The sequence below is a fragment of the Lichenostomus cassidix genome, chromosome W, assembly GCF_008360975.1.
Source record: "Lichenostomus cassidix isolate B80296 chromosome W, HeHo_3.0, whole genome shotgun sequence".
Classification (NCBI taxonomy): Eukaryota; Metazoa; Chordata; class Aves; order Passeriformes; family Meliphagidae; genus Lichenostomus; species Lichenostomus cassidix.
This window is the reverse complement of record NC_139510.1, coordinates 1940472-1963877: the sequence shown is the minus strand read 5'-3', so window position 1 is coordinate 1963877 and position 23406 is coordinate 1940472. Positions and strand designations below refer to the sequence as shown.

Sequence of the window (23406 nt, the reverse complement as noted above, 5' to 3'; positions counted from 1 at the left end):
TCAAGCAGTAATCTCCTACTATGACAACTACTACTGCAACTACTTATCGTCATTGTTATTATTACTATATACAAATGTTCCTGCAATCTGTTCCCTTCTATGAAATCAAAAAACTTCCATAGTTAAAAAAAAAGCGTGAGAAATAGGAGACCCAGAGAACTTCTCTGGCGTTAAAGCGCTTTTTTATGCAAGAAAGCTGCGAACAGCTCTCTGCAGTCGGGCAAGGCTGCCAACAGAAGGGGGTGCTCGAAGAACGCCTTCTCTTTGCCTGCTTCCTTCTGCGGCAGCTCCAGCTGCTTGAGATCTGCATGCCTGAAGCTGGGGCAAGCTGCTTTTCTCTCCTTCTCGCTGCACCTTGGGCCCCGCAGTGCAAGTGCTGCCAGATGCTTGCTGAAGCAGAAACAAGCATTGTGGACATATTCTGGCTGCAAAGCAGCTTTCTGGTGCACTTGGGCAAAGTTCTCATGGAACACTCCAGCAATGTGCTGTGCGGCTTGTTTGTTCGCTTTCTGCTTACAGCCGGAGAGGTTCTCCTTTAAGCTGGTACAGAGCAACGGCCTTGTGCCTGCCAAAGCTGGTGTGTGCCAAAGGCTTTGCACCTGTCGCCCTAATACCCATTTTTCACTATTTTGAGAAAACCTGCTTCCATAGCCAGCCACGTCTTGGACACGCCTCTCTTGGCATGTGTGGCCTGCCAAGTGGAGTTTGGCATATCCCCACATGAATTAAGGGGGAGCAAAGGCGGGTCACAAGGAGGGACCAGGTGTGTGGACGAGCATAAAAGACAACTCTGGAATTACTGAATTCCGAAGATCTTCCCCACCGTGAGATCACATCGATTGACGCAGAGGCAGAGGAAGGCCTTCTGGATGGGACCCCCAGAGACGCCGGATGTCTGTGGACCCGTGGTGGAAGCGCTAAGACCCCTTTTCTTCCCTTTTCTCCCTATCTTCCCCCAACTCTCTCTCTCTCTCTCTATCGCAGAAAGGCCACTTTACGGGCTAAATTAATGACATCCCTCTTTGGATTGAAATTTAATTCCCTTGACTTGTTGAATTATGTTGTGCTTTTTTTCTTTTTGCTCTCTGAGATCATAGCTGGTACCAACCATCACGCATCAGCTTATAAGTGGAATGTGACAGGCACCTGGGTGACACCAAATCCCGCCTGGCACGCGGCGTGTCCCTGCAGCTTCATGTGCCTTGGCAGTGATCGAGAAGTGTATGGGATGCAGAACTTGCCCACTTCCTGCATTTTTGGAAAATCCAGTGCATTTCCTTGTCTCCTTGGGATGTTCCTGTTCTCCTTGGGCAAAGTGCAGTTAGGTTACAGGGGTGTGGGGAGAGGAAAAACCCTGAAACCATTTCTTTCATGGAAAAATATCCAGTTCTTTCCAGCACAACTTGAGGCTATTTCCTCTTGTCTCGTCCCTTTTTCCTAGGAGTGAAGACAGAGAAAATGTGGCTAAACTAACCTTTCTGTGACTTGTTGATTGGGAGTGCTTGAGCATACTAGCTCAATGTTCTATTAATTCCATCTTTTAATGCAATTATGGATTGGAATTCCACAGTAAATTCTAGATGAATGATAGAAGAAGGAGAATTCAGTAAGAAGTGAAAATCAACTGTGCCTGAAATTGCCCTGGTTATTTCTGAAGGAGATTGAGATGTTTGTGTATATCCATGTGGCGTGGTGTGTTGCTTGCGAGATAAATTGCATGGTCAGAGGCTAATAATCAGACCCTCCTAATGCTTTGAGGGTGCTGGAGGGTGTTTTGATTTGAAAGTATTTTATTCTTTTTTATACTATTGGACTATCAGAAATCTGCTGGAATAATAGTCTGAGAACATTCTGATTTTTCTTGATGGTGTTTGAAAGATCTGCCAAGGTTCTGGCAAAAGGTTTCTGTCTGTTGCTAACCTCACCATGTTCTTGTATTTTGTGTGATTTGTGGCAGAACCCAGTTTGAATGCTCAGTATATGAATAAATGGAATCCTTTGTCTCTCACAAGGTTCACTGAAGAGATTCCTGTTGAAGCTGATCCAGTGGGTCTGTAGAGCTTTTAAAATGACTGCACTTGACATAAAATCAAATATAAATTTTAAAAGCAAGACTCCTATATTTATACATTCCTTTCTCTTTTTGTAAATAATGAATAGGAAAAGGTACATAATGGTTTGTGAAAACCAGATTTTAAAATGATTTTCTGAAAGTTAGATTGAGTCATGAAGTGAGTTGCTCATCCATGCTCTCTAAGTGCATGTATTAACCCCAAGAAAGGAAGCCATTGTAGAGTGAAGTTAAAACAACCCACACTGGAAGGCAGTGTTGACTGCCAGAATCAGTGTTGACCGCGAGGGTTTCTACAGCCTGGCATTTGGAAAGGCCTGGATCTGTCAGATGCCCCACTCAGTCTTCATCAATAGGAATGATTTGTTTTTCTCCTTCAGGAGGAACATCCATGTGAGTATTGCTTTTGCTTGTGGCAGTGTCCAAACGATTGTTGTGAAATGTGGCAGTGTGAGTCGACACAGGCAGGCAACTGGAGCAACCACAAAACCAGGGCAAAGAGTAACTTTATTTCAGTACCTCACTAAGCTGTTCCTATATCATCTCTTACCAGAAGCAGCCGGCTACAGCGGCCGGCAAGGGCCAATCCAAGAAAGGCAAACGGGGCTCGAACGGAGGAGGGCCTGGGGTGGGGCCGCGGGGCCGGGCAGCGGGGCTGGGCGGGCTCGGCTCGGCGCTGGCACGGGACAGCCATGCAGAGTTCTTTTGCCATGGTCAGCCGAGCTGCCTGCCGGGAACTGTCAGCGCCAGGAAATGCAGCGATTTCGGGGCTGCCCGTGGGCACAGCCCCCTCAGAAGCTGCAGGACCCTCGGGGGAGGCAGGGCTCCGAGGGCTCGGGCCAGCCATGGAGGGCGGCAGGTGCGGGGGTCACTGTCACTTGGTGGAGGGGGGCCGGTATTTATCCAACAAGTTTGCCAGTGCTTGGGCCCCGGCCCCCCCGCTTCGGCTTGGAAGCGGTGTGAGGGCGCAGAGGGCCTCGACAGAAAACTATCCAATTCTGCCCACTTGGTGGGGGCAGAGCTTTGCTGCGCAGCCTTCCCCTGAGAAAGGTTCTCTGAGCTTTTGCCCCCCCTTCCACCAGCACAGGCGCCTGTCTGTGGCCGCCAGGGCTGAAGGCTGAACTCTTAATTCAAATTCAAATTGTAGGTAACAGCTCTGGCCTGATGGCTTATCGGCTAAGTATGCATTTGAAACCAGCACAGAAACCGCTGAATCATCCCATGGAGGACCGTCACCGTCACCGTGGAGGGGGCTTTGGGGGTATCCAAAGACCACCAGGAGCATGCGTGGTGCACATGCTAATGATATTAATGACTTCCGAGAAATGATTTGTATAACCACTCCTATCCTGAAGAATGTAATTAATATTCATGATTTTACCTATAACTCTGTGTCTTTGGGGTACTGAGGTGTGTGTGTTTGGTGGAAACAATTCTCCACACATCCGGTGCACCGAATAAAGCAAATACCCACTTCTCTGACTTGGTCTCTGAAGTGTCTCTGGGCTCGATTGGGGCGAATCACCCCTCCCCTCCATCCTCCCCCCTCAAGACTCCAGCTGTGTTCCCGGGATGGCAGTAACTGTAGGAAAGCGGCACCGTCCCCCCGTCCCCCCCACCCCAAGTGGGACATTTCTGGCTCACCTCTCAACAGAAATCTGAGTGGCAGACTGCCTGCCACTGGCTTTTGGGCCTCCAAGCTGCCCAAGCAGGTCTTTGCAGGGAGCTGCTGAGGGGGCCGGATCGGCCCTGGCTGTTCGCCAGAGAGGGCTGCCTGCCTTGGCTCACACAGGGCCTCAGTGTCACCTGGCATGGGCAGCTGCAGCACAGTGTGCAGGCCACCAGATCATCCCTGCCACTTTCCCGCCACAGGGCCCTCCCCAGGCCTGGAGCTCCCGGCCACCCAGCCACCCGCTCCTGCAGCCAAGGGCCAACTGGGAGCCTGGGGCTCGTGCGAGCCAGGGGCCATTGTGACACGGCAGCGGGGCCACCCATGTGTTGACACCCCGTGGCGGTCACCCTGGAGACCCTGGTGTGTTGACGCTGTGGAACTTGATTGCAAGCCATGCTCCCCCTGTGACACCACGGCACCTCAGGGAAGGAAGCCTGGAGACGGGGTGCTGACTTCAGCTAGGGAAGCTGACGCAAGCAGTGTCAGTGGCACCACTGGCAAGCTATGGAAGCTGGTGGAGCCGAGGGGCAGAGGGATTTTTGCCTTTTTTCTTTGTTCCACTTGTATCCTGGCCAGCACTTCTGCTGACCCTTTCCCCCGGCTAGAAAGGCCAAAGCCATTGCATAGCTCCAAGGCCTGGGAGCTACGAGAGCCCTCTCCTGTCTTGGTTCTTTCCGGGAACCAATGTTGAGAACAAAATTTCCAAGACACGCTGCCATGACACACGTGGAACTGGCGTCAGATGAACACTTGGAGGAGATGGTCTCAAGCTCACCCCTGTGGCACTGACGCAGCAAGGCAGCTGCTGAAAGCTTCGCTCAACCCTATCATTCCAAGGCTCGCGCTTCCTTTGGCCTTGGTCCCCCCCCAGCAGTGCGCAGAAAAGTTTGTCAGCTTTTGGGAATTGCCTGAGATCTGTCCATTCCTTGCTTGCCCCAGACAAGGGGGTAAGGCTGAATGCGTGAATGGAACCCTCAAAACGCTGACGAGCCCAAGTGGTGAAAACCATCCAAGGCGTATGCTCAGGCCTTGCCTCTAGCCTTCCTGAAAATCCACATACAACTGAGGCGGAGAGACAACACAAGTAATGAAATATTTAGTGCATGGCAGGCCATGCAGCTCAAATGATGCCTATGACAAAAAAAGCACCCAGCTGAGAAAGTAGCTTACCTTGCCGAGGTATCGAACAGCTTTGAAGTTCTGCTTTGCAGAAGCTGCGGAGATTCGTCCTGTCCTCCAGACGCACCTGCCCATCTGGTCCAGGCCCGAGACTGAATCTCTGTGAAACGGAAAAACAGGGACTTTAGAAACAAAGTCGAAAGGACCATTCCAGGTCCTGATGAGCCTCGCCGAAGGCAAAGTTATGGACAGAGAAATCGCCGTTCACTGCTCCAGAGGGAAGAAAACCTCTGCTCCTGGAACACCTAGAAGACAAAAACCCACCCAAAACAAGATCACGCCACTTCCATTGCTCTTTTTGTGCCTGTTATCCATGCACTTCGGAACCACAATTCAGATTGAGCCCCCAAATCTGCATAATACTTTCATCCAAAATCTATCCGAAAGCCCTCCACAAGAACCACTTGCACAAATGGTATCCAATATGCAACCATGATGTCTGGTGAGTTTGGCCCCCTAAATCAAGATCAAGCCCGTGCCCTCGAGGCTGTCCTTCCAAACAGAACCTTTGGTCCCGTGAAGGATGTCTGAACATCTTGACAAACGTATTTCAGACACAATCGCGGCCTTACAAGTCTGTGATTTGTCTATTGGAGTTTTACAAAACAAAATAGCTCTTCACTGCCTACTAGCTTTACACTTATCAACATGAATTTCTCTTCTTATGGAAATCCAAGGTAAAAAATGAAGAAGGCTTTTGTTTAAATTTGGAAGCAAACTCCAATTCTACATCAAGGAGCTTTCCAAAAGCTGACTGCTCCTTCGATACGCCTTCGATACGCTCACTTCACAGTTACCAAACGAGGCTTGGATAAAAAAAACAAGCAACAAAAACAAATAAATAAAAAATAAAATAAAATATTAAATATATTTAAATAGACCAGAAAACCAAGCAAAAACCTCCCAACCAAAAAAAAAAAAATTTCCACACACCAACAAAATGCAAAAAAAAAAACCAGCCAGCAAAAATCAACCTTTTTCATACTACTTCTCTCTCTAGTGAGTCTTTTCCTCATAGCTGGCTGGATGACACAACGCTGTGGTTAACTATGGAGTAGAGACTAGTCAAGGTAGAGTCTTGCTAGTTTCTCTAAACAATGGGGGGGAATGATGCCGGAGTGATATTTGCCTTTTTCCTTTTCTATATTTGTAACCTTGCCACTACTTTTGCTTACCCTTTCCCCCAGCTAGAAAGACCAAAGCCATTGCAGAGCTCCAAGGCCTGGGGGGGGGCATGAGGCCCCTCTCCTATCTTGCTGCTTCTTGGGAACCAAGGCTGAGAACAAAATCTTCATGAGACACTGTCATCAACAAGTCCATCTAGTAACAGGGGTGGGGGGCTCCAGAGAAGAGAAGGGGCTTGACCTGGGGGGAATCGCATCACCACTTCTCCTCCAAATTGGTGCTTTTGATCAATTCTGCTCGTTTTGTCCTAAAACCTAGAAGACTCTATTCAGCCCTCTGGCGGTGGGCTTTTTACTAAAATGCATATGTAAACTGTTGCTGACCCACTTCACTACATCCTAAATCTAACTGGGTAGCACTGTCTTCAGTTCTTGTTATGTTTTGCAAAAGGAAATGCTGAGAAAAAGGAAATGCTGAGAAACAATGCTTAGCAGGAGAGATTTCCTTTTTCCTTGTATTTACTAAACAGTAGTTAACCTTTACCACCTCCTCCTCAAGAGCAGGACACAGTAAACATGATGGAACATATAGTAACCACTGGGTTTTGTTACCTGAGTCCACTTGGCTACTTACCTCTCATGTCTCAGACCTGTTTGCACTGTAGCATAGCTACAAGGTCTTGGCACTACATTTTTAAAGGTATAGAACAGCTTGCAAGTGTGAAAAATTCTTATTTAAACACCTAATTGTCTTTTAGGCACTTGCTTGTCTTTGGCCACTCAGTTGACCTCTTGCTTCTCTCAGTAAAACCATATTGCTGTTACATCAGTTTCTATCTGAAGAGACTTTTTTCCTATGAGGAGGAGTCTGACACACAAAAATATTTCCAGCCTGTATTGCACTTTATTTAAACTGAAGATTCCTATATCTACCCCCTCCAAAATAGCATTTGCAATACTGCAGCACATGATACTAGAAAGGGAAGCTTCCTTATCAGCTAAAGGCATGTCTGTTGGTACATGGCACTAAGCTCTGGTAACAGGAAGGAACAGCTAACATCGTTTTTTAAGGTAAAACCCCTGACTTTTACAACACATGATAAGAAAGTAACCAATTTTTCTTTTCTTAGCTGTGTTCTGGGAAAGATGCAATCAACTCCAAGACATAGAGAAGATCATGGCTCAGATTGAAAGAGAAGAAGACAAAATTCAGAGATGAATCAGCATAAAAATGGTTCTCGATACCAAGGTGAGTTTGCTCTGTTCCCTGCTTTGTTTCCTGATGCTAGTGAGGGAAGATGCAGCACCTATGTCTGGCCAGTGCTGCTGATTTATGAAGACATGCTGGGCATGACATTGGCCTCTTTGCATCATGCTCAGGATTGCTTCCTGTGGCTTTTCCATCCTACAGAAGTGCTTTGGTGACAACCTTAGCTATGGCCTACCCTGGTGTTTGTAATAATCATCTGTATTACAGCACATAGTCCAGAGTGCTGTGTAAACAACTCCTGGTAGTACAAGCTTTGGGAAGGAGCACAGTTCCTTCTGGACACATGTAACTGAAAACAGGAGAGAGAGCTGGAGAGAGAGCGAGGGGGGGGGGCAGTGAGAGAAATGGAGAGATGGGGGGACAGAGACAAAAACACGGAGACAGAGATAGATAGAAAGAGGTAGAGACCAGTAGAGATAGCAGGAGACAGGTAGAGAGAGATAAGCAAAGAGACAGGGATAGGTAGAGATAGCGGGAGATAGAGGGAGCTAGAAACAGAGAGGAGAAAAACACGCCTGTTTCGAGCACTTAAAAAGACAGACTAACCTAACAAAGCAGGCTTTTGTTCTTGTCTGTGTTTCACCAACATTTGGCAGAGAACAGATCTGTTGTAAATTAAGACATTTTATCAGAATTTTCTCCCTTCTTCAGGTGTGAAGAACAAGGCTTCACGTTGAGAAATTTTAGAAAATTTATTAAAAGAAAAAAATAACAATAGAGGATGCCCGCAACACAAAGCTGCAGTGCAGGGTGTGTGCCTGGTCTGGCCAGAGGCACACCTCCCAGGGCTTGCGCAGATGTTTTTATACCCTCTCAATGCCAATCAAGGGTCCTGGATACATTTACCCAATCCTGGGCTCTGCAGTCCCTGGCCCACCCTCTTGCCTGCCTGTTTAAGGTGGTCTGACCTGGGTCCTCCCCCAGGGTGTGGTTGCATTTAGACTGGCACCTTGATTGACCTCTCAGAGAGATCTTTCTAGAAAAGTTATCGGCGGCCCTTGTCAGCCATCTTGCCCCTATATTTCCACAAATATTATTTAATATTATGACAGAAATTGGTATTCAGAATAACCAAACCAGTTACAGGAATAACTACCAGCAGGAACAGTTATAATTTAGTTAAACCTTTTCCAAATTTCTTAACAGCAACCCAAACAACCCATCAATCAACCCTAACTTGAACATTTAACACACCTCTTAACTCCCTCCCCTTTTAATTAACGCAAACAATGATTAACTCTTTTAACCCTTTAACAATATACGAAAGTCAATTCCTCTTTATTGTTCTTGACATCAGGTTTGCTGAGTTAGTTCTCTTCTAGGGAAGAAAAGTGTCAGGCTCAATAAACCAGAACACAACTGAACCATGTGCTGCACTCTCATGTTCCTTTTTACTCATACTCTGATTTTACCGGTTCCTGAGGATGTGTGTTCAAAAGGATCGTTGCCATTTGAATCCTGACCAATCTTGCCTATTTTCAAATGTAGTGAAAGTCTGCCATTAATCAAAATATTAGAAAGCTGCTGTCTAAACCAGAATTTGCAAGTTTAGATAGCTTTGATAAATGCACTGTCCTGAACCTACAGTCCTTTTCTTATGGTGACTTAACATGGGAGATCACAAAAGATCCAGTCTTCTGTCTTCATGTGATGTACTGCTTTCATACAAAAGACTTCCATGCTAATTCTGACCCATTTCTTAGCTTTATGTGGTCTTATTGGTTTTGTTCAGATTGGGAGATATAAAGCCCCTTTCCACCAACTAAGAATATCCTATGGTACTAACAAAGGGAAGAATTGCACTGAAGAGGAGGATTGCTTTTTAATCTGTATGCTTCACAAACTAGGATTTGATAAAGAAAATGTCTATGATGAATTAAGACAATGCATCCGAATTCAGATTTGACTATTTTCTCAAGTGCAGAACTGCAATGGTATATACATATATATATTGCTCTTTTTTGTTCATGAATGCCTATGGCAATATGGTTATACCCAGGCTAATTAAATAGCTGCTGAAATACTGAGGTAGGTGCATGGGAACAATACATTACCTATTAATAACTTTGCAACAACTGTAGCAGGTGGCAAATGCAGTTAAACTAAAATGGGAGGAGAAGTTCGAAATTCTAACGTACTGTTTTACAATTTAAGTTAAATGTGTTTTAAAAAGCAAACATCTGTGATTGAGTCCATTCCTGTGAAACCAGCCAGCCAGTAAGTATCATGAAACATTTTATTCTTTGTTAGTCTGACAAGATCCAGTGAAATACTTACCTTCACATCAGCATTTTTGATATTCTAATGGGAGTTTTACATCAAGTGGCTACCTAAGATACTGATTTGAATATTTGTGTAATGCAGGAGGAGCTGCAAAGGAGGTGTAATACTCTAATCACTCTCATTGAAAGCGAAAACATGGAATTGGAAGCAAAGGAAAAGGAAGAAAAGAAGAAAGATGGACCAAAACCATCTACAGTAAGATTTAAAAGGCATTTCTGTGAAAAAGCCCACTTGAAAACAGTGTTTTTCCCAAGTGTCTAGGACAAGTGAGATATAAACTTATTTGAATCAACAACAACTTAGAGAGCAATGTTAAAAGCTGCCTAAAGTTCACACAGGTGTTCAGCTAGTACAGTTAAGGATGTCAAATAAAGGGAAAAAAGGTTCTTAAGTTTAGCTCACATGCTTTGGAGCAGATGAATGTTGGAAAACGCAGTTTTCCAGCAAAACTTATGCTAACTAAACAGGCCTGAACGGAGCCTCAGCATAGCCAGGCCTCAGTGAAAATCCTGACAAGTTGTTTTGAAGAGCTGATGCCTGAGAACCACAGCTGTGTTTCTGAGCTGTGGGAAGAATGTCAGGAGAAAGATTAGGGAGTCAGAAGTGTTATGAGAAAAGAATAAGGGAGTTAACAGGAGGATCCCTGAATGTGTGAGAACAGACTGCAGGTGTGTGTGTAGCTATAATTGGTAAGATCTGTAACAGTATATAAGTTTCTCGTTTGGTGAAATAAATCGGAGCTTACTTTATATCTCATATTGAGACTGCTGTGAGTTTCCCTCTCGTCGTTTCTCATTAAATGGTGACCCCGACGACTACGGACACTAGCAGTGGAGTTTTACGGCCCTGCTTCTGAGAGCGGCGGGAACGGTGTGTCAAAATCTTCGCCCGAATCGGGGGAGATCCCAGCGACACAGGCCGAATAGGACCTGCCTACCGTGGGGGCTACACTTCAGTGAACTGCACAAACTCTGGCGACTGCGAGCTCCGACAGAGTGCTTAGACGGTGTTGACCAGGACCCTGAAAACCAGCTGGACCATAATGGAATCAGAGGTAGCCCAAGACTTATTATTACGCTTTTTAGAAAAGCGCGGAGTAAGCAAAGATGCTTTAAAATATTTAGCCGCTTTAGTTGCTGCAGGGAAAGATAAAGGGTTGTTTGCTGACCCTGATTTACTGTTTGATGAGGTCGAATGGCAAAAAGTTGAACATATCTTGTTTGATGGATTTCTAGAGGGTGATAAAACATGCAATAAATTAGGGAGACTGTGGAAAGAAGTCATTAATTGCTTACAACGGTTTCAAGCAGAAAAAAAAATAGCTGCCGTAGCCACTGACAAATTGGGATCAGATGCCGGGGGAGAGCACTTTGAATCGGGAAAAGGAGTGGGAGAAATTGAGCGTCCCGCTCCGGGCATGATTGCTGTGGGCGCAGATCCACCCAGTTTGCCCCCGCCGGGAAAGTGCAAACTCTTAGGAGCGCAGGGATCTTCAACTAAACACTGTACTACATCTGATTTAAACCCTGTTAGTACACCGGGCTCTGAAGAGTGGCCCAGCGCACCTCCCCCGCCTGCTGAGAATTGTATTCCTGTCAGACAGGCTCTTCAGAGCGATTGTCGATTATTTGGCAAGCGTAGATTTAATTGGAAAGGCATTGCAGAAAAAGCTGTACAAGAAGGTAACATACAAATTGCAGAAACACTAACATTGCTAAGTCGAGCTGAGCAAGCATTTCCTGTAGTTTTTGAACCGCTAGAAGGGGGTGGGCAGCAAGCGACCCATGTTGCTACCGATTGGAAGCTGCTCACGCAGCTGCGTAGCACAGCTACTGAATCGGGTCTGCATGGTGAACCAACAAGAGTAATGTTGAATTATATTTGGGGAAATTACATACTGTGCCCAGAAGACATCAAAAATATTATTAAAATGATTATGACCCAATCACAACAGCTGCTGTGGCAAGCTCACTGGCAAGAGCTGTGCCATCAGTCAGCAAGTCAGCCACGGGGGGAAAATGACCCCTTACAAGGGGTCATCCCAGAACAATTAATGGGCCAAGGCCGGTGGGCTACAATTATTGAACAATTGCAATTGGGTCCAGACATTTTAATAGAATCCATGCGAACTGCACGAGATGCTATTTTCAGAGTGCATACTACCCCCCCCCACACCATCCTACATGTCTATTAAACAAGGAAGAGATGAGTCTTTTGCTAGCTTTGTTGATAAAGTCTCAGCTGCAATGCTGAATGCTGGGGTAGAACCGTGGATGTCAGGAGCATTATTGCGCCAGTGTGTGACAGAAAATTGTAACCAGCAAACGAAAAGTATTCTTATCACACTGCCCATAAATGCTACCCTGGAAATGATGTTAGAACGTATGAGTCGTGTACCAGTAGGCACCCAGGCATTTGTAGCAGAGTTAGTGACAGCTATGGGAGATAAGCTAGGAGAGAAATTAGCCCAAGCACAGTCTCAAGCCTTTGCTGCTTTAGGGCCACTGTGACCCCTTAGCTTGCCTGAAGGAGGGGCAAAATTAGGGAAAGGTATGAAGTGCTACCGTTGTGGGCTTGAAGGACACACAAAGAAGCAATGTAAAGATCCAGTCTGGTGTAAGAAATGCAACAACGATACCCACGCCACGCTAGCTTGTCGGCGATCGGGAAACGCGAAGAAGAGCGTGTCCAGCCGCCGCGCCCTGACACAAATAGCAGCTCCAGCCCTCACCCCCGTGACTATCCCACCACCTCATCCTTCATACACAACGACGTCTCCGCCGATGAGCTCGCCCGCCGTCAATCCCTTCGATCAGCAAACATCCTCCGACCTGCCACCAAAGGAAGCCTCGGCCTGGACCTGGCAACAGCAGTAGGTGTAACAATCATCGATTTGCGCCCTGTAAAAGTTCCCACTAGGATTCAAGGCCCGCTCTGCATTAACAACGAACCTGTGGGCGCGCTTCTAGTGGGTCCTTCATCTGCTAGCATAAAAGGACTGTTCGTATTACCAGGAATAATTGATGCTGATTTTACAGGTGAAATTCACATCATGGTGCAAACTATGTTTCCCCCATCTATATTCCTAAAAATACAAGACTAGCTCAACTCGTCCCGCTCCCGCAAATGGTCTCACAGATGCAACAACACGAGGCACTCGTGGATCGCGGAGCCGGTGGATTTGGCTCTACAGGAGAACTTGCAATGTTAACAGTTCCATTAACAGAACGACCAGTTGTGGAAACTACTTGGACTCGGGGAGATATCTCCCAAACATTGCCAGCATTACTTGATACAGGTGCAGATATTACGATAATGTCCACAGCCTGTTGGCCAACTGAATGGCCACATCACCATACTTTGAGTGGAATTGAAGGCGTTGGGGGTTCAGTTTCAGTACAGCGGAGCTCTGACCCAATTCAAGTAGCCATCGAGGGCAGAGTGGCGACAGTCCATGTAACCATTATGCCCTTACCAAAAAGAGTAAATGCCTTAATTGGCCGGGATGTGCTAGACCAACTGGGACTTGTGTTAACCAATCAGCATTTTCCCCAGCGGTCGCTGTCGGATGGACTTTCCCGATCCAGCTCACATGGACTACAGACGAGCCCATATGGATAGGGCAGTGGCCGCTAAAAGGGGAAAGTCTAGAACAAGCACAGCTGTTAGTGCAAGAACAATTGCAACAAGGACACCTGTGACCTTCCACGAGCCCCTGGAACACACCCATTTTTGTCATCAAGAAAAAATCCGGCAAGTACAGACTGTTACATGACCTGCGAGCAGTTAATGCACAAATGCAGGCAATGGGGGCCCTCCAGCCTGGATTGCCAAACCCTGCCATGCTTCCTGAGGGATGGCACCTGTTGATCATTGACCTGAAAGACTGCTTTTTTACAATTCCGCTGCATCCAGTGGACACTGCACGATTTGCTTTTACCCTACCGACGATTAACAGAGAAGCCCCTTTCTTGAGATTTGAATGGACTGTTCTGCCACAGGGAATGAAAAATAGCCCCACCCTGTGCCAACTGTTTGTAGCCAATGCGCTACAACCCATTCGTACAGCATGGCCTGGAACAGTGATTTATCACTATATGGATGACATTCTATTTGCCCAGGCCTCAGCCTTCACTAGCGAACAAGAAAATATGCTTCAACAACAATTAGGCAGACATGGACTAACCATTGCCCCTGAAAAGATCCAACGTTCTCCTGTTTGGAAATACTTAGGATGGCAAATAACACAAGGGCATGTGAGACCACAAAAATTACAGCTTAACACACAAGTGAAAACGTTACATGACACACAGCGCCTCCTAGGCGATATTCAATGGTTACGTCCAGTTATTGGCATTTCAAACGATGACATTGATGCCTTGCGACCATTGCTACAAGGCACCGACCCTGCACGGACAGTACATCCAACCCCGCTGCAACAGCAGATTATTCAGAAAATCGGCACACAAATTGCACAACGCTGGGTTGATCGTTGCGACCCGGACATTCCAGTGGACCTTACAATTTTAAGCGGCGAAAAAAAAATCCTTGGTGCACTTACGCAGTGTAAAAATAAAAAGGGGGAGAATAAGGTGAAAATATTGGAATGGCTGTTCACTAGCATCCAGCCCAAAACTACAATTCAACAAAAGGTTGAAAACATAGCAGAATTGATCCAGAAGGGTCGCACCAGGATTTTACAGTTAACAAGCCAAGAGCTGGAAACTATTTACCTGCCGATGAAGCGGCGAGACCTCGAGTGGTATCTTCAGCATTCACAAGCGCTGCAAATCAGCCTGCTGTCTCAAGCAGTGAAAATTAGTGTGGAGCCACTGCGATCTACCACCCTGCGTTGGGTGAGTAACCAAGAGTGGATTACAATACCTAAAAGGAGTGAGCGCCCATTGCAAAACGCAGTGACAGTTTTTACAGATGCAGGACGGAAATCTCGACGCGCAGCAGCAACTTGGATGCAAGACGGCAAATGGCATCATCACATATTAGCCGCGAAAGAAGAAGATTCACTGCAAACCCTGGAACTGGCAGCAGTCGTTTGGGCCTTTGTGAACTGGCACTCTACGGAGTTAAATGTAATCTCTGACTCCATGTATGTCACTGGCATAGTACAGCGTATCGAAGATGCCCGGCTCAAAGATTGCCAAAATAAACGACTGTTCGAACTTTTGAGACAGCTGCAGGCTGCAATTTATCAGCGAGAATGCGCCTATGCTGTCATTCACATACGAAGCCACAAATGGTCAGAAGGCCTTGGAGAAGGCAATGAGAGAGCGGATCGTTTAGTTTCAGTAGTGGTGCCACTGAGCAAATTTGTTAAGGCCAGAGAAGCTCACAACACTTTTCATCAAAATGCCAAGGGACTCTTCCACCAATTTAAGATTACTATGGAAGAAGCAAGAGGCATTGTTAGAGCTTGTCCTAGTTGTAGCCATCATGGGCCAGGCCTAGGAATTGGAGTGAATCCACGAGGTTTAGGCCCTTGTGAACTTTGGCAGATGGATGTTACCCATGTCCCACAGTTTGGCCGATTAAAGTATGTGCATGTTACAATTGACACATACAGCAGATTTCTGTGGGCCACGGCTCAAGCAGGAGAAAAGGCCACCCACGTCATACGGCATTTGACAAGCTGTTTCGCAGTTATGGGAGTGCCGCAGCAGATCAAGACCGACAATGGGCCCGCATATATCGGCGAAAAAATGCGACAATTCTGTCAACAGTGGGGGGTCAAGCATGTAACAGGCATTCCCCATTCACCAACGGGACAAGCCATTGTTGAGCGAGCAAATCGAACTCTAAAACGATACTTAGACAAATTCAATGATGTTCGTGATGTTAGTGAAAAGCTAGCTAAAACATTGTTTGTGTTAAACTATTTGTGTATTTTTTCAGACCAGGATTCTCCTCCTGCACAAGTGCATGGCCGAGCTCCCGCTTCAGAGCACAAGGAACCCATGATGGTCATGTATCGCGACCCGTGCTCAGGCCTGTGGCAAGGCCCGGCAGAAGTGAAATATATAGGGCGCGGTTACATGTGTGTGCTTACATCTACAGGTACACAGTGGGTCCCTGCGAAGTGGACCAAAGCTGTTCCTCGTGCTGCTAGCGATCAAGGATCTAATATCGAGCTCAGCCACGACCCTCATAACGAAGGTTGAAGAAAGACAGAACCTGTGGGTGACTTGGGCCAATGCAACGCATAACCCAGAATTTTGCCTCAGCTTGCAATCAGCTACTGCACCATTTAAAACATGTTTAGTCGGTGTACCTTTGTTTAATTTTGAAGCGTTTAGCAATTATAGCACCTATTTTAAATGTTCTGTAGCGAAAAGCACCTCTTGGTGTGCTGCAAACCTAATCAACCAGTTAAATACTACCTTGCCTTGGGACCCAGAGGAGTTGCATCTCTTGGGGTCCATGAAAATTGGTAACACCTCCAGCAATTGGACCCAAACATGCATTTGGTTTGGAAATAGACAACAAAACCCAACCCTAAGTTATTCTAACAAAGGCTGGACAAATGTCAGCCCAATAAATATAGCAGATTATTCATACACTGTTAAAGGCGGCTATTGCGGAAGTAACAACACTGCTAATCAAAGTTTGGGTGCTTTGGGAGCTGAAATAAAGAAACCACCAATTGCAATTTGGAATAACGGAACGCCAAAAGCGTTACCCCCATCTGTATTTTTAATATGTGGAGATAGAGCATGGCAAGGAGTCCCTCATAACATCTTTGGAGGGCCATGCTATTTAGGAGAACTAACTCTTTTAGCACCCAACCAGCGCATGTGGCTTAGCGTAGTCGCTGAGCCAAAACGCCAACAGCGCTCTCTGTCTCACCAACTAAATTCACGGTGCAAAGATGATGTAGAATTATGGTCAGTAACAGCTAAAGTGTTCACCTCCCTGTTCACCCCCGGAATAGCTGCTGCAAGAGCCCTCAGGCAAATTGAAAAACTCGCATGTTGGACAGTTAAACAAGCAAATGTTACTACTAATATCCTTTCCCAATTGCTGCTTGACCAAAGGAGTTTGCGACATGCCGTGCTTCAAAATCGAGCTGCTATTGATTTCTTATTATTAGCTCAAGGCCATGGTTGTAAAGACTTTGAGGGGATGTGCTGCTTTAATTTGTCAGATCATAGCAATTCCATCCATAAGCAATTAGAGTGGTTGAAAAAGCACACCTCCACAATTACAGTTGATGTCAATCCTTTAGACAAATGGTTGTCATCCCTGTTTAGAGGTCTGTCACCATGGTTGATATCCTTGCTTAAAGAAGGTCTACGTTGGTTAGTGATTCTTATATTAATAGTTGTTGTAGTGAAAATTACTTATAAGTGTATTGTTAAGCAAATTAATCAAACAACTGACGGAATCTTGCTCGCCCAAAAGAGAAAAGGGGGAATTGTTACACAATGGCTTAAAGATCACGGACATGACTTATTAGAAGGATTGTGCGAGCAAGATCACTGTTAGGCTAAGTAGCACTTAGACCATGTACAGGCCGCAGCAGCTCGCTTCCCTTGGGAACGCTTCGTGAGAAAATATCAAAAATGCAGCTGTGTGAAGAATGTACGGGAGGAAACTTGTGATTAACAGAGAATGAAGGAAAACACCTTGTAGATGTGGGAATAGAGTGTGAAAGAAATGTAAGTTGTAAAGTTATACTGAACAGTCTAAACTACCTGTTAAGTACCTTTAGTTAAATATAGATTCTGTTAAAGTTAAGTAATAGTGAATTTAAATTCTATTAAGTTCTATTAGAGTTACAATTCTGTTAAATAATATTAAGTGATGTAAATGTTAAATTCTGTTAAGTTTTAAATTTTGTTAGAGTTAAGTTGTTAAAGTGATATCAATGTTAACCTCCATTATAGTGAAGTCCTAGTTGTTAGTTTAAAATAAGATTTATTAAGATTAAGTTTTATTCATGTTCGGTGATATTAATTTTAAGTTGTAAATTTGTTAGTTTATATTATTGCACAAAAAGCTTTGCAGTTTTATCTTTCTTAGTTAAAGTCAAATAATAATATCTACTATTTTCAAATATTTCATCTCATTTTATATAGTTAACTACAAAAATAGTAACATGATAAAACACTCTTCTTATTGATATTAATCAAAGCTTGATGTTCTAAGAAATCCCTTTTACTTAGCACCTAAGCTCTGGCCAAGCTTTGGTCCTAATTAATTGGGAAACATGCCATGAGTCCCAAGTATTTTGCACCAAAATGTGATCAAATAATTTTCATTTACCAAATTGAGTTTATAAAAGCTAAACCTTCTTCCAAGTAAACTTGGAGTCCTTGTCCGGAAAAGGTTCTCCAAGCTTTACCTGTGAAGTGAATGTTTTCAGCAATGACAGTTCCTAGACCATGGCAACATATCTAAATAACTAGTGAAATTTCCTTAAGTAAACTTATAACAATTCTAATAATAAGAATTACTTATAGCAAAGCAAATTAATCTGATAACAGACAACGTCTGTTCTCACAAGCGAAACGGGGGAACTGTTGGAAAACGCAGTTTTCCAGCAAAACTTATGCTAACCAAACAGGCCTGAACGGAGCCTCAGCATAGCCAGGCCTCAGTGAAAGTTGTTTTGAAGAGCTGACGCCTGAGAACCACAGCTGTGTTTCTGAGCTGTGGGAAGAATGTCATGAGAAAGATTAGGGAGTCAGAAGTGTTATGAGAAAAGAATAAGGGAGTTAACAGGAGGATCCCTGAATGTGTGAGAACAGACTGCAGGTGTGTGTGTAGCTATAATTGGTAAGATCTGTAACAGTATATAAGTTTCTCGTTTGGTGAAATAAATCAGAGCTTACTTTATATCTCATATTGAGACTGCTGTGAGTTTCCCTCTCATCGTTTCTCATTAGATGAAGTTTTTATATTTTGGATCACTGGATTGGTACACCGCATAGGTTTACCCTGGTAAATACACCAGAGATGTGTCTGGCCTTTTGATTTATACAATCTCTTAAATCATCCACAGATCTGTTTACAGATGGGCCTCTAGAACTATATTTGGGAAAACAGCACAAATGCTTGACAACTCCCTTTGCTGACTAAATTTGAAGTATTGCTAATATGCGGGCCTGTTTTGTAAATAAAATACCACCTTTACCCATTTTCTTACCTCCATTTGTTTTTCAGGTTGTTGTTGCTTAGAGCTGTTGTATCGAAAACTTAAAGCACAACTTACTTGGCAGATGTGCAATAATCAGTCAAATTAATAATGGTGGATTATTAAGTTTCCTAGATCTGTTCACAGAACATTTAAATTAGAAGTATATTTTCACAAATAGGAAGCCTTATAACATCCTTACTTGCTTTTATACACATTTTACTTCTGTGAGATCATGCTCTTCCAGATTTGGAGAACAGAAAACAGAAAAAATGTGCATATTTACCATATTCTGCATTTGCAATTTATCACATTTTAAAGCTGCCAGGGTGTAAATGTTCTCCATCTGCTTTGTCTTGAAACATATTGCCTGATTACAACCTTTTTGTATCACAATAACTCATAATCAAATCTTACCTTGCTAGCAAATAATTGCAAAATAGATTGGGAGAAAAAAGAAGCTTAAGCTGTGAATGCAGAATTATTTTAATCTCTAAATTTAAGAAGTAGTTCTTTAATTTACAGGTCTTGATAAGATGTACTGTATAATGCTTAACTATTTTAAAGAGCATTGGTTTCATCTGTTTATTGAACTAGAACATAGTACTTAATTGTAATTTCACTTTTTTAAATGCAACAGCTGTGCTGAATTTTACCATTAACACTTGAAGTAATAAATTGTCTTAATTTATTAATAAGGCTTCTTGTGACTTTTTTTTTTTCATTAATTTTTCCACTTGAATACATATTTATTTAGTCATCCCCCAGTTTGTTTCCTCTTAGGGTGTTGTGAACATCATGATCAATAGTACTGTTTAGTGGTGTTTTCTTGGTACAAGCCACTACTCAAACTCCATTTCTGGAAATTTTGTGGCTCTGACTTTACTGAACTTAATTTTACTGTACAAATATGTTCAGTTCTTTGAAATTTGTGAAAAGGCTAGTTATTTACCTCAAGAATAATGACTGGAACAAAACTGTAACACTTTCTGCTTGAAATCAGCCAGAAGAAGGGTTGGTCACTCACACTGAGTTTTGTACTTCATAAGAATCCTCTAAGCATGGCAGAATTGGGTCTGCTGGCAAACAACCAAGTCAGAACAGAAAATGTGACAATTAGGGAAACAAACCCCTTGTCTCACACACTCAGCTGTGGTAAATGCAGAGAGATGGTCTTGACTGGAGTGAAATGAACCAGGTGGTGACTCCAGCTGTGCACAACTGTAATTAGCAACCCTCACTCTGCCCTGAGCTAATCAAACATTGCCATGCATGAGTGATCCCGCCGTTGTCCCTTACTGGTGCTGTATCTGGCATGGACTGACTGAGATGCCATCATCTAATGCAGCCTATTTTTGGGACTTACTAGGAAAACAAACCAAAATGGAGCAAATGCTCATAATCTCTGCTCTGTGTTGGCCTGATAAGAACACATACCTAAAGGCAGAAGTTCTGTGTAAACAGAAATGATGAAAAGCCAGCTCTGCTGGGGAGTCCCAGATGTGAATTTCCTGTACACCAGCACAGTTCCTACTGGCATAGGACATGAGTTTCTATTTGCCAGTGACTGATTTGCAAACACCAGCTGAGAACAGGCTGAGTAGCTGCACTTAGCTCTTCAAAAAGTCCAACAACATGATATGTGTTAACAGTGTTACCAGCCAGTCCACAACATGTTACAAGTTAAACTGGCATGGCAGCCCTAGAAGGAATCAGTTTGACCGCTAACATTTAGCATAACCTAAAGGAAAACACCTTAAATGTTGAAGCCTTCCTTGAAAAGCATCCATTTTCACCAAACAACCCCCAACCAAGTATCATCAAAAAACTCTAAACCAAAACAATCGGTGATCATTTGTTTTAAACTAGTTAAATTAAAACTTCTACAGGAAGCAGAAGGGAAAGATTTATTAAGCAGCTAAGCAGCACTTCATTAGTAATGACTGTCAAGTGTCCACATGCAATAAATGAAAGGAACTAAAGCTTAATCTTCCAATGCCATCCTACAACTTAGAAAAAATTCATTTCCTTTCAATAAGTAAGTAAAACAAGTAAAATATTTTGCTTGTAGATTATTCAAGTGTTTCCCCAGTGTCATCTGGAAAAAATAAGCTGCCTTTTTATAAGTATTTGTCTATATTTTGATGCTATTAACAAGCAAACAGTCTGCAATTATTGTACAATATGGGAAAGCAGTCATAATTACTGTCCTGAAGCGCTAGAATCTGTTTAAGGATATTTGAAAGCACTTAAAGCATTGACACGTTCTTCTGGTATGGCCTTACACTAGTGCTGTAATTCTCACTGACCACATGCCATCTTCTTGCAGATAACTGCAATTACAGCCTTACCTGTGTGAGTTTCCTCTCCATATGGCCGCGGTCCTCATTACAATTTGATACAACACTGTCTGCCACCTTAAAAACACACACAAACACATAGAAAGCCCCAACAAAACAGAAACCCCCATCAGGCTCATTTACTATAAACTTGGAAAACACCAAGTATCAGATTCACCCATGCAAAGGTCTCAGGTCTACTGTGAAATACATCTTAAGTCAACGGCAGAAAGAGGCACTTGAAGAGAGGATTGATCTTTCCTTAGGGCAGACTGCTGAAGTAGAGCAGATAAAACATGGTCTTAGAGAGCTTGTTTCTCCTGAGTGTGAATGCAGAAAGGCTATTGCATTTATCTAACAAAACACTAGTCTAATTTGGGCAAAAACTTCAGGAGACCCAAAAGAGACTTTGGAAATTAGAATTAATCTGAATTAAAGCAAGATGCATGATTCTCTCCTTTGATTTCATATCATATACACAGCAATCACTTTTTTTTAATAAGTTGCAAGAAAATCAAGTCTAATTCCTTAAGTTTTTTCCTAAAGGTAAAAAGGCTGCCAGTATGTAAAAATGCCTTTTACCATCCCATGCATGCTTTGTTTACATACCAGGATCTTGAATCTGCACAAGAGGGAGGGTCAGTCAGCCAGGCATCCATCCCAGACATGCGTCCCTATTCCTGGTGGTCTGGGCTATACTTGGGCACTGCCCCAGGGCAAAGCAGCATCTCAGTATTGCAGCTGAAGGAGTCACAGAGATTCTGAACTGGATCCATCATCACTCACCCATAAATTTCAGATCCTGGTAAAGCAGAATAACATGTTTTACGTTACGCCAGTCAACCTAAAATTATTAAATCAAGTTGTTACCAAGCTCTTGTTCACAAAAATTCTCAGGAGAGGAATTATCTTACTTGTCTGTTTCTTTTTGCGTGTGAAGACTGTGTGTTCCATGACTATTACTACAGGTTTATCATGGGCTTTAGTGTTACTTTCTATTACAACCCATACCGAAATGTGGCTCTTAGAGTGCAGCTCTTTTTCAGCAAGTTCTCCCTTCTCTTCACTAGATGGCAGCCCATAACCCCAGATAAGCAACTACCAGCCTGAAAATATTACAGCAAGCAAAATAAAGTTCTTGACAGAACTGTAGAGTTTTAGACTGATAAATCACGGATCAGTTAAAACCAGAATTATTTCTGGTCCAATACTGCCGTTACCAGAAGTTTCCCTGGAACCTGATAACAGCTCCCATCAGTGAGTGAGTTCAGTGGGTGTGAGCTCCTGCCCTGGGCCAGAACTCAGAACAAGACTGAGTCTGAGTCGTAGATGAGTTTTTCTGCATCCAGTCTGCAATTGAGAATAGCTTCATGGACAAGTCAAGGAGCCTCGGTGTACAAGTGTTTGATTCCTCTATTTCTGACCGGAATAACCTAAGCAATGAAGCGTGCTTTAGGGAAAATAATTTACTAAAACTAGTTATTTTTAAATAATATTCCCCAAAAGAAAATATTTAAAATTAAAAAAAAGAAGAACATAATGTTATTTAAAATGTACAAAGACAACTAAATTTAAGTTGCTATTTTCTTCTTAAGTTGCTATAACTCTTCAGAGAAGTATTACATCTTTAGAAGTATTCTGTACAATTCTTACGTGACCTGTTTTCACACAAGAAAAGTGACCAGTTGTTATTTGGTTTTGAAGCCATAAGCTGCCAGCTCATTAATTATATCTTTTTCTTTCCTAGCAAAATAAGACCTTATGCTGCATGCACTGTGCTTTATTGTAAAAGATTATAACATTTAACTTCAGAAAATTAATTTCTTATGCCAAATGGACAAGGTACAGACAAGAAAGGAGATGCTCACATCAAGAACTAAGACTCTGTCCTCCACATGTCTGATGATTTTCCCAAAATTTGTAAAAAAAAGTCCTCCAGAAGTTTCTGCTTACTGAAAGAGACAGTTTAATAAAACAGAAAATTGCTGAGCAACTTGTACTATGCACAATACTAATCTAAGGTTCAATACCTGTTTAATGTCTCACTAATTCTTCACCAGTTCCTTATTTCAGAACTGGGGAAAGGCTGGAGCAGCAAGTGTATCACCCCATTTAAGGTAATACATTTCCTGAAGTTTTTAAGAGATACTAAGTGCATTTTAAGGAATCCATTCTTTATGTTGAGAATTTAGTATTTTAGTCTGAAAATAAAAAACAGGGAAACTTTATTCCACAAATCTCTCTGCTTCCTATTCTGTAATTTGTAAGAGGAGTATGAAGGAGCAATTGCTAGGAAAAAATAATTCACACTATGTAC

General features: G+C 43.4%; 1 protein-coding gene and 3 long non-coding RNA genes across 4 annotated transcripts in view; 2 read left to right on the top strand and 2 right to left on the bottom strand.

The window, feature by feature from the left end:
- LOC146425296 (uncharacterized) overlaps positions 1 to 23406 on the bottom strand; it is a 474460-nt gene that overhangs the window by 303458 nt on the left and 147596 nt on the right. The window lies entirely within an intron of this gene.
- LOC146425302 (uncharacterized) overlaps positions 1 to 23406 on the bottom strand; it is a 137080-nt gene that overhangs the window by 94287 nt on the left and 19387 nt on the right. The gene's annotated exons all lie outside the window — the stretch shown is intronic.
- Positions 2864 to 18836, top strand: LOC146425304 (uncharacterized). Its single transcript, XR_014846567.1, has 4 exons — positions 2864 to 2930; positions 7177 to 7295; positions 9681 to 10021; positions 18509 to 18836. It is a non-coding gene; the product is annotated as an uncharacterized LOC146425304 (long non-coding RNA).
- Positions 12383 to 17171, top strand: LOC146425305 (syncytin-A-like). Its single transcript, XM_085041425.1, has 2 exons — positions 12383 to 12471; positions 16220 to 17171. The coding sequence occupies exons 1-2, from the start codon at positions 12383 to 12385 to the stop codon at positions 17097 to 17099; spliced, it is 969 nt and encodes a 322-aa protein (XP_084897551.1). The 3' UTR covers positions 17100 to 17171.

Bases quoted from the DNA above. Each gene is read 5' to 3' on its own strand.
- LOC146425305 (XM_085041425.1), top strand. From the start codon at position 12,383: ATGAGCTCGCCCGCCGTCAATCCCTTCGATCAGCAAACATCCTCCGAC. The intron at 12,472-16,219 runs GTAGGTGTAACA...TGCTAATCAAAG, and splicing joins GCCTGGACCTGGCAACAGCA to TTTGGGTGCTTTGGGAGCTG.